The sequence below is a fragment of the Amphiura filiformis genome, chromosome 14, assembly GCF_039555335.1.
Source record: "Amphiura filiformis chromosome 14, Afil_fr2py, whole genome shotgun sequence".
NCBI classification, from domain to species: Eukaryota; Metazoa; Echinodermata; class Ophiuroidea; order Amphilepidida; family Amphiuridae; genus Amphiura; species Amphiura filiformis.
This window is the reverse complement of record NC_092641.1, coordinates 62,637,788-62,649,802: the sequence shown is the minus strand read 5'-3', so window position 1 is coordinate 62,649,802 and position 12,015 is coordinate 62,637,788. Positions and strand designations below refer to the sequence as shown.

General features: G+C 34.0%; 1 protein-coding gene across 3 annotated transcripts in view; it reads left to right on the top strand.

Moving 5' to 3' along the window:
* Window positions 1–4,178: 4,178 nt before the first annotated feature.
* Window positions 4,179–12,015, top strand: part of LOC140170417 (transient receptor potential cation channel subfamily M member 8-like) — a 42,569-nt gene continuing 34,732 nt past the window's right edge. For 2 of the 3 annotated variants that reach the window (XM_072193789.1, XM_072193791.1), the window contains exons 1-3: window positions 4,179–4,385; window positions 6,498–6,597; window positions 8,426–8,498. In XM_072193789.1, the coding sequence (XP_072049890.1) occupies window positions 6,589–6,597; window positions 8,426–8,498 (82 nt within the window). In that variant the 5' untranslated portion in view covers window positions 4,179–4,385; window positions 6,498–6,588. Of the gene's footprint in view, window positions 4,386–6,443; window positions 6,598–8,425; window positions 8,499–12,015 lie in introns of those variants that run through there. The other variant, XM_072193790.1, reaches the window with a different exon arrangement.

Genomic DNA, 12,015 nt, shown 5'->3' with positions numbered 1-12,015 from the left:
TATTACATTTCAATTTCAATCCAGTGATACCAAAATAAGTACAAACATTCCCCACATGATATTGCTGTGGTTTAATAATGTGAGTGCGCGTCCGTGAGATTGGAAAAATCCCGGAAAATCATACGCAAAATATAGGCCAATATTGTTATTGTTGCTTTAAAATCCTCAAGGTTTTGCTAAATATTACAGGGATGACTATTTATAACTTATATAGCAAGTTAAGTCTACATAGCCTTAGGACAACCAGTAATTTCTACACAAATGCCCCAAATAAAAAATGCGTGTTTTGGTTTACACGTAGTTGAATGCGTATTCGACCTCTCGCTCTCTGCGCAGTGGTAGAGACATTTTGGATACAGCATAAAGCCGAATAGCTGTTAAAACGCGTTTTGAGGGATACATCGATTATTTCAAAACATGCAAGTATTACCAATAATTCGTGTACACTCACTTCTATAATATACATTTCAAATGAGTGCTCACGAATGTTCTAAATTTTTAGAAGGATAAATGGATTGGTACCAAGATTTTCAAACGCCGTTTACCCAGAACAGCAATTTTACGTATTCGGCACTCTGCCGTGTTCATAACGAATTATATAGTTACTTTTTGAGATATTTATAAACAAACACGCAATATAATACACTCATGACAAGTATAAGACTTCTTCAAACATTTGAATCCATATCTCTCTGTTAAGATGATTATTGAATGGAAAGTGATACGCCTCATCATTTTGTATTACGCTGGTAAATAGTTTGTATACTTTAACATTTTTACCCGTGCAATTACTCGGATATACATTTATAAATCAGAGAATTCTCTCCTTAAATTACTCATTTGTTTCACAAAGAACACAACAAAATAAGATCAAGAATTGAAATTAAAACAATTACCTTTACATCTGTTTCTGCAATACTTTAAGCTAAGACGACCTCGTATGTCTCCACGTACGTAAGCTGTATTTTTCTGATCTGAATTGTTGCAGCACTTGTCTCGTAGCTTAAAGCATCCATGAGGTATGGTAAAGATACTAAAATAGATATTGATAATAGTATACATATTATGTAGCATCTTCGCGATGTGCTTTGTGTCTATGTTGAAAGAAGACGATATTCTATTGCTATAAATAAGTTTTATTCCATCAACCACGCTTTATATGAATTATGAAAAATCATATTGTTACTGCTGCGTCAAGAAGCACTCAGGTACATGAAGACTTGAGATATTGACTTAAAAGCACTCTCACACTGAACACTAAATCTTGGCAATAAAACCCGGTGGGTTCAGTTTGTATTCAAAGGTAGGACGTATGACCGTTCCAGGATTTGAAAATGACCCCTATTTCACGGGGAATCAAGGACATTTGCAGCAATTTTACCCCCTATTTTGTGTGAAATCAAGGAAAATTTGCCCCAAATACCTCCCCTATTTTTATCATTTGAGGACGCATTTTCATTTCACCCCCTTATCACAAGGAATCGAGGACATTTTTCCGAAATAAATACCCCTATTTTTACCATTTCAAGGACGCTTTTGAATTTCCCCCTATTTCACGGGGAAATGAGGACAATAACAAAAACTGTAGCGGTAAAACGCGGACGAAAGTCCTAGAAATACACCCTATTTTTCATTTCAAGGACAATTTTGCTCCAAAACACCCCTAATTTGGACAATCGCGAACATTTTTGTCCTCGAAAATTCCGCGGACATTTCTTGAAAAGTACCCCTAATTGGAACCATCATGCGTACACATTGTTAGTGAAGACTGAACCCACCGGGCAATAAAAGCTTGTACAGTAATTTTTGCTGAGCCATTTTTACTAACCCGGGCCACTATTCCTATTTTAGGTCCTTTTTATATTTCCCAAGCAGGTATTACCTCCAGAGTGATGTCAAAGTAAAGAGAAAAAAGTAAAGAATACAATTAAAATAATTTCCCCATGTGGTGTCACATAAAAGAGCAAATATCCAAAACGTGTGACAGTGGTGTGCCACATACACTGCCAAAGCCCCATGGTTCAGCTATGGTCCTGTAACCGCTTTAGTTCCTTTGCTACAGGTGCAGCGTCTGTCGCAAAAAAGATTAAAACATGGGTTAGTATTTTAATTTATTTAAATCACGCTGTACAATAAGCTAAATACTTGCATTTTGTTATCAAGAGAGACAACATCTACAGTGGCTGCCGAAGCATTTAAATATAGGGGACGAGCATTATTTTGTTTCCATTGTTATTGGAAATTCGCGCGAGAAGCGCGCACAAAAGTTCAATCTAAAATTATTTTAGCCCAAAATGAAGGTTCATTGCTCGCGAGGCGAACATAATTTTGTAATTTTACCCTATTTTGACCAAAAACACAATGTTTTTTGGGCTAAAAATAAAGATACACAGGAAAATTAGTACTTTAACTTAATTTCTTCTGCTATAAACATTTTAAAGGGGACGTACAGCATCCACATGGAAAACTTTAGGGAAGGACGTATTCGCTTTCCCCTCTTCCGTCGTCTAACCCACCTCTTCCGTCGTCTATGCAAATCTTAATTCTTTATGCTCGGGTAGGGATGCGATCTTACAGGGTGTCCCAAAACAAAGAGGCCCCACATTGCACCCTCTTTTTCTCCTATTTCTGAAAAGTTGATCAAATGTATTTTGGTATGTAAAGAATCCTTAAATCGTTAGCTTTAATAAACCGAAACAATTATTTCAATCGGCGCGCAATTTTAGAAGATATGCCCTCTTTAAGAAATGTACCCGTTTTTCACTCTGTCCACGGATGAGGTTTGGCTCCATCAAAGATTTAAACGGAACACACGGTTATTGACATGGATAGATAATAGCATTAGGCTTGGGAAAGCATTCACTATAAGCGAGGATCACCAGCTAGCTTCAAAAATCTTCGCAACCCCGTATTACTGCTGTATTCGTAAGTATCCGGTGCACAAGGATGGTACGCAACGCAATTGGTGCAATGAGGACTAGGGCTGAAACCTGTATTCGTCAAGGAGGTAACCAGGTAGAGGGCAGAGCAGCACAGTAAACTCACTTCAAAAGAACCAAAGACAAACTAAACAGCCCTTTTCAGGGCTACCTTTTATTCAAAAAGAGAAATGACAATAAAAGAAAGCAAGAAACAATAAAATAAGAAATAATAAAACCAAAAAAAACCGTAAAAAAACTAATTGCAAGTATAGCAAAAGAAGTCCCATCCGCATCAATTTCGACCAAATGCATGACACTTAACAAAATCCACAACCCATAAGCCCACCGGTAAAGCCCATTCCCTAAAATAAAGTTGTTATTTTATAAAGTTATCATCGAGGAATGTTTTATATTCATGCATGGTATATGCACTTTTCAATATTTGAAGATGCCAAACCTCCTCCGTGGACAGAGTGAAAAACGGATACATTTCTTTAAAAGAGCACATCCTCAAAAGTTATGAGCCGATTGAAATAATTGTTTCGGTTTATTAAAGCTAACGATTTAAGGGTTCTTTACATACCAAAATACATTTGATCAACTTTTCAGAAATAGGAGAAAAAGAGGGTGCAATGTGGGGCCTCTTTTTTTTGGGACACCCTGTATAACCATTCAGCTTTCGTTATAATTATTTTGTCAATATTTCTAAAAAAAATAATGGTTTAGGAACTTTTTTTCGATTAACATTTTTTTGAAAGCGACGTCAAAAACCTTTACACATTTGTGCTTCTCGACTAATCTCTTTAAAGTCTATTTAAACAATTCTCTTTAAACATTTTATAGTGCTAACTTACGGTTTACTGTTACCAAAGTCAGTGGATATTATGATCTTTTGCAAACCATCGAGCCAAATAAAAGTTGATTATAATTTCCACATGAAGACCTGAGCGCAGGAAGACCATGAGTCCACTTGGCCACCTCAACAAGTTGCGTATAGTTTCGTATAGTTTGGTAATATTTTATACATGTTCAAGGGCCAAAATAAATCTTTCACAACCTTTGATGATGTTTTCACCCTGGAACATGTATTAAACGATATAAAACCTCAAGAAACTATACGTAACTTTAGTGTATACATGTTGAGGGCCAAGTGGACTTACGGTCTTCTTGCGCTCAGGTCTTCATATTACCTCAGAAGGGAAATGCAGGGTCATATATAATTTCCTGTGTCGTTTATTGAATAGGCTAATGGTGCTCAAGCATGAATGAATATATACACAGGTTACACGTTAAACTGTTGATTTTCTATACATATAGGAGTCAGACCTGTATATTTTAGGTTCATTACGGTGATTTCTAGCTGTGAGAAGGCAACCGACTTATATATTTTAGGTTCATTACGGTGATTTCTAGCTGTGAGAGAAGGCAACCTACACAGCGCATGTTACAAAGTGAAAGTCGTCGGTAAGCATAGCCAGTTTACTTGTATACACTTAAAATGCACTATTCAAGGGTATTTTACATTATATGTTTCACGAGCAATAATGATATCTTCTTACGTATTATTTTATGACTCGTAACTTGAGTAACTTTAATTGTAACTTGAGCCTACATTACATGCATAGGCATATCATGTTTAGTTAGGTCATTTTTATTTTATTTGTAGGCCTGTTTTACTAAACTCCTAAATTAGCATGGATGATAATCAGGTTTTGAGAAAATGTCAGGGGCCGTTGGACAGACTTCGATCATCAGGAAATGTATAAATTAATAGCATATTATTGATATCTTCCTAAATGGCGCATAAATTGATTACAACTCAAAAAGCAGATTCAAAACTGAAAGGAAGAAAATGTCCATGCAGTGCCGCAACATTTTTTTCAAGACTCTAATGTATTATCAATCGAAATTTTACACCTTTTCACTTCAGTATTAGTTTTCTCGGTCAAATGAAAAGCAATATTTTTTTTCGGTAAATGTCAGGAAAAAACTATAATGCTTGGAACTGTATATTTTCTGTTTTCACAGGCTTCAACATGCCCCGTGAGCTTTTTTTTGGGATCAACGTTTTTGCTTTTCAAAGTAACATAATTCGCCAATGCAAGATATTTCTCTACTTTCTAAAGCACATCATTATAAGGCTATATGACATAGTAATTCTCATAATTTCGGTTTTGATTGCATCATTTTTCAATGTCGACTACCAATTTTGTCAAAATCAACTCGCAAATGTACCCATGGCTAGATAGAAGCCCCAATAGAAATATCGATTATTTCTGCTGGTTATATTAGAAATTAAGTACTGGTTGGACATTTTGGCAGTTGCAAAAGTGAAAAAAGGCGAAATAAAAACAGATATTCTTACATGTGCCTTACAGAGTTGGGAAATATCTTCCTTTAGCGAACTATGTTAGTTTGAAACGCAAAAAAAGAAGAAAAAATAATAACAATTCGAAAAAAGCTCACGGCCGAAGTTAAGGCATATAAAAATCAAAAATCTTACACTAAAAGACACAATTTCATGCCTAATTTTAAAGGAAGTGTACGGCAATCACAACATTATGTCTTATAATAATTATCAAGCACGAATCACATGGTTTTATTTAAAACAAACTCATATTAACCATAAAAACGAATAAAACAGCCATCTCTCAACACGCAGTATTCAAAATTCCCGCACCGGATATTTCTAGAGCAATTTGCAATTAGGTGGTGTTTGCTAGGGAAGAATGGTTGTGTATTGTTTAGAATTTGCGTACGCGTTTCTATCAAGTTGTGCCTTCGACAAGATTGGACCAGTAACGTCACTGACCCTCAACACACCAGCATTTTAACATAACCGCCCAGCAAACACAAAAACGCTTTAAAAACGTTTTAAATAAGTTATATTTTGGCTTTTGGTTTAGGTAAAAACGTTTTAATAACATTAAAATGTCGGGTTATATAAAGGTCTTGATAACGTTTTAAAATGTTTTGTATGAAAACACACTACAACAATATTTTGAAATGTTTTCAAAAATGTTATTGTAAACTATTTTTGCAAACATTTTTGCCAAATATTGTGTCAATACTTAAATAACATTATGTTAAAATATTTGAACCCAACAAACACAGAAACGTTCTTAAAATGTTTTTTCAAAACCTTTTAATAACATTTAAATGTCGGGTTATATAAAGGTCATGAAAACGTTTTTAAAACGTTATTGAAAATATTTTGGGCAAACATTTTTTGCAAAATATTTTTCAACCCCAAAATAACATTCTGTTTAGAATGTTTTGTATCAAGTTTTCAAGAATGTTTTTGGAATGTTATTAAAACGTTTTTATACCCTTTATATAACCCGACATTTAAATGTTTTCTAGTAGATTAGTAGATTATCAAAAAATGCTTTTTAAGGTTATGAAAACGTTTTATACTCTTAATATACCCTTTATATAACCCGACATTTAAACGTTTTCTGACAACCTTTTATAACCATTTGCGAATGATGTCGAAAACGTTTTGTGTTTGCTGGGCGGACGTATGCAAACCAAAGGCTACGTTACCTTGCCATGCTTATACATGCTTCCTTACAGGAACAAACACGGCTGATTAGGTCGGAATACAACTGATTCGGACAACTTAGAATGTTGATATGATTGGTTTCCCCATTAACATTTTTCAGAAATGGCTGAGGTAAGTGATACTTCATTGCAAAACTATATTTCCCAAATTGGGGATTTTAAAAGGACAATTCCAGCACATTACAGTATGTCCCTGAAATCGTCGGAAACTTAGCTATGTTTGAATGCTAACGCCTAAACCAAATAATACTAAATAACTGATGTGATTGATGAATATATCAGCTATTACGTACGTACGAATTTTGACAATTGATTGCAACGATCATAAAATATAAGAATTTCATTTTCAAACTTTTCCGCAGATTCAAATATAATTCAAAGATCTTTATCAGGAGTGCCAATCAGTGTCTATCATTGATCGATATTTGACTCCATGGAACGGGTTGAAAATGAGATAGTTTAGTCAAATTGTTAGATTTCAAAAACGGAGTAGTCGATTTAAAAAATATGTATAGTTTTATTCCGTAACCTTATCATTTATTTAGTTCTGCTTAGTTCAGGAACTAAAATGCACAAAAATTAAGGTTTCCGATGATACAGTTCTTTCAGGGACACCCTGTACAATGAGTAAGTAAACAATGACGTCATGGCCAGGCATAAGGTTAAATACCACTAATTATGTATTACACGTGTTTCAATGGGAAAATTCTAATTTCGGGTGGAATTTTCTCATATTCAGAACTCTCACAGTTCATTGCCACCAATATCAGGTGAAACTATATGATTTAGATGCCAAATGATCAAAAAATTCAACATAGGTTGACCTGAGACTTTTCTTGTTTTAACGCACTGAACCGTAAACACCTTAAAATGACAGTGCGCCCTCGAAGCTGAAAGTTACAATATGATAAGGCGACTATTTACTAAAAACCGAAGCCGTGCGTATAAATTTTGGTACTATTACATCAAATATGTCATATAATGAGAGAAAATGTACCATTTTGAAGCATCAAACTCTAAAAAGTACTTTTTGGATATATAACTTGATCAATTTCAGCGATTTTAATGCAGTCTTTTCGAAAAAAATAGTTCCTCATCGTATTTCAATGTATCGCCCAGGCCTATTTAGTGGTATTTAACCATAAGGAACTCCCGTACAATATAATGAGGATGGGGAACGCTGTCCATTAAACGTCGTAACCTTTCTTATTTTGTTCTATATTCTTTCGACATTTATACAAAATTGAAATTTGTTTAAGGCATTTAGGCATTTAACCGATTTATCACCATTTTAAAGCGATTTCAAGTCTCCGACTATAATTTTCAAAATAACAGGAATATTACAGTTTTTATTTTAATATTATTTTGAATTTCCAGTTCTGATATGCATGCATATTGTGTGTAGTTCTTTGTATTTTCACATTGTGTGTACTTGCTTTTTCGAGCAGACATTCCTTATCAAACAGTATTTCTTTGTTATGCTTTATTAATCGCGCGAACTAGGCCTACACTTACTTATATTGTGGGCACGAACGAAAAATAGTTTCACTATTATTGATATAAATTTATTTACATTCCGACGAATTGTTAATATTTATGGTTTATTTACCTTTATCTGTAGTTTGCTGACATGCATGAAATCCTATAACTATATATAGTTCACCATTTTGGTATAGAAAATGTTTGATCAAAAACCATCGATTTGTCTGACCCAGACCCATAACTTTAACGTGCTTTTTGCAAAACTTATAATTTATTATTATTATTATTATTATTATTATTATTATTATTATTATTATTATTATTATTATTATTATTATTATTATTATTATTGTTGTTGTTGTTGTTAACAATGTTGTTATTATTATTATTATTATTATTATTATTATTATTATTATTATTATTATTATTATTATTATTATTATTATTATTATTATTAGGACAACCAAGGATTCAAAATGGAGAATCTTTCAAAGAATGATGTCACTGGAAACGGTACAGACCATGTAGACGGTAAGCTATTATTTCGAAGTTCGCCCAAAAGCAAACCACTTGTACTATCTATTCTTTAAAGTACATAATCTTGTACAATGAGTAAGCAGATTCAAATACTTAAAAAGTCATGCACAAGATTATTTAAGGTGGTACTACACCCCCTGTTAAATTTAATGACTAATTGTGCATTTGTCTCAACTAATAACAACACACTGGTAACAAAAGTCATTACGTTTGGGTTTTGGAAAGAACCTTCTGTTAAATCATGCATGACTCAATTACAAATCTCTAAATCCCTTTCGTTTTGATATTTTAGATAGTGTTTATCTTTCCCTAATAGATTATGATACTAAATGAACAATCAGCTTGGACAGTTCGCACTAGGCCCCACATCTCATAGGACAATAAAGCTAGCGCCCTGATCGATTCTTCCTGCATATCAATATGCTTCATTTACATTACATTACAGAGATCGGACACTAATCCCAACCATAACAAACCATGTAAACAATGATCACCTATATTACAGGTGATATTACAGGTCTATAATAGGATTAGATTAGTAAACTATGATCTATTTGCAAGTATTATTTTGATTGAGCAGGAAAGATGTGATACTATTTTTGTTTATAGTAGTCTAGTTGCCGGCGTCAGGTATACATAGAATGTTTTTTTTTATGCTGATGACATGGACGTACTGATCATTATGCATGATGCAAACTCATAGGTGTTGTGCGTTTGGCAATTTGGGAGGGGTGGGGGTTCAAAATGACCCCATAGGATTTGCTCAAATACCTCTTTCAAATATATCAAATTATTTACATAAATAAACAAAAACAAATAAATCAATAAATCAAATTATAAATAAATAAATAAATAAATAAATAAATAAACGAAAAAAATTGAACAAATTTTAGCGTAGCATTAAAATCACAAATATAACCATTGCTGGCAGGAGGACTCGAACCAACGATATTGATATCAGCAGTGTGATGCTCTACCATTGAGCTATGACAGCATTTAGTGATGAGGGTCGAGTTTTTAGCTTATACAGTGTCTGTCTGTGATAATGCCGCCTCGTGAAAGAAATAAATATAAAATCTCAATTTGTAATTAAAATTTATTTGATAATTTTCTAACCTATATTTTCTTTAGAGCAGGGACAAATATTTCCCCTTTTATCTAATTTGACCGCTATATAAGAATCTACTTCTTTTATTACTGATTTAATTCCGCGATTTGTTCCATTAAGCAATATCAAAGATTAATGTCACACATCTCACAACAGATATTTAGTTGGTTTAGTGGTCTTGCACAGTGCTGTTTAACCGGGAGGTACCGAGATCGATTCCCACCGCCGCTGACATTCGTACTGCAGAAGCGGAGTTATAACTTGTTTAAAGTTTAAAAACTTTGCTCCTTCCGTAAAACGGTACATTATTTTGGCACTACATTATTTCTTTCTTTTTTCACATTGCTGGTATTAAATATCAAATGGTAATAATTGGCGGTCACTTCAAATCATCCCCAACTGAACGAGGTTCAGGAATGTCCTCTCATTGTTAATTGTTGGTTAACCCACCACTTGAGAATAAAGGACTATGAATAGGTGCAACAGGATTACCTACGGGATTATCTCAAGGATATAATTCTGTTCTCCTCCTTTTCTTACATCTTCTCTGATATGTGCTAGTGTCAATGGTTATTGTTAAAAGGCAATAAGGTGTGTAATTGCAATATTTCCTCTGAATAGGAAAGACTCTCTACATCGAGTTATGTATGCTGGTGGTTCGCAATACTGTTATTTAAGGTTACACAAAGAGACGTATAAAAAACGTATAAAAGACGTATAAAGTTGTTCTCTAAAACAGAGTTTTCTCAGTAATCAAATATCGCAGCGAGTGAAATGTTGGTGCATTGGATGTAGCTCAACATTTTTGTGTGTGTTATATACAAATTATTAGAATAAATTTGAAAATCCTTCGTTTAAAGCATTTTTACCCACCATGTTCACAAGATCAAAAACACGTTCCATGAGGTTTTTTTCAAATGTGCGCTCCGTATAAATCCACACCGAGCGATTGCTTTCTTCTTTTTCGTATTGTATTACAAATCGATCAAAGAAATAATGTTGCCATGGGGAAGAACCAAATACAGTACCGATTAAATTTTAAAAGCCCGTTTTGGGGGAAAATTTTGGAGAATTTGCTTGAGAAAAAGCTGGTTTGTGAAATTATCGATATCTTGATTACGAGACGTTAATTTAGACATCTGAATACCTACATTATTTCTCAACATTCTGCCAATTGATATTCCATTTGATTTTCACTCCAAATTGAAGCTAGTTTTGCAAAAAACGAGGTTTTCCTCCATCAGTTCGTTCAAAATTTCAGCGCCGACATGCGTGTTTATTCTAAGAGCCATAATGCGGACGCGATTGTAATCATATGTAATTGCATCCAATTATAGTTATATCATCCGCTTTGAGAACTGTCAATTGCATAAGCGGATTTATGGCCGAGTGGATTGGGCGTTGGACTGGGAATCTAATATGAAATATTTTTGTGGGTTCAAGTCTCCGTGTGGCTGAATTTTCTTTTTTTTCTCTTTTCTCATTTTTACTTCCTTTCTTTCCTCTTTTCTTTCTCTTTTTTTATTTTCTTTTTTTTCATTTTTTTTTTTTTCATTTCTTTCTTTCTTTTTTTCGTTCATTTTCTTTCTCTCTCTTTCTTTCTCTTTTCACTATTTCTTTATTCTTTCTTGCTCCTTTCTTTTTAGTTTTATTTGATTGATTCGCTGAGTGCAGTGAATCGTGATTGATTGTTTTTCACTTTATAGGCCCTATAATTCAGAAATTTGTTGATTTTCATCCCAAATTCGATTTACAAATAATTGCTTTTTGATATTGTTGTTGTTGCCTACCCTTACATTGTAATCAGGGGAATAGCAGCATTGATTTCATCAAAGATATCAAGGCTATAAATTCAAAATCAACACATTTTCCAGGGCGTAGCTTGACGAAGTGCCCCCAATCAATTTATAAATTTATAAAATCCTTGTGAAAATTGCCGAAAACGGCTTATGCCACCACCCGCCGGCATCCGAGCTCCGGGCACGAGCTAAGCCAAGTTTCATAGCCTTTTCATGTCTTGACCGTGGATCGATATTCTATTGTAAGTAGGCCTACATCCCGGTACGCTTGTTCATTTTCTGCATGGCTGTTTCTGTTATGAACTTACGCCCCTCTGAAATCAAGCGCATGAAAAACTCTCGGCTAACCTTAAGAGAAGGTATCTTCCAAATCCAAATCGAAATGTTATGTATATTCACTGAAATTTTAGTGATTCAGGACAAGTTGTTCATTGTAATTGTAAAAAATGAAATACATTCTAGTGGTACCTCTTTTCTTATCATAAATAATGTACCGCTTGTCTTGGGTCACTGAAATTCCAGTGTAGTCACTGGATTCCTTGTCCATATAATACAGAGTGAATAAAATTGAACGAAAGTCGAGATCTAGACATGAGAATCAAAA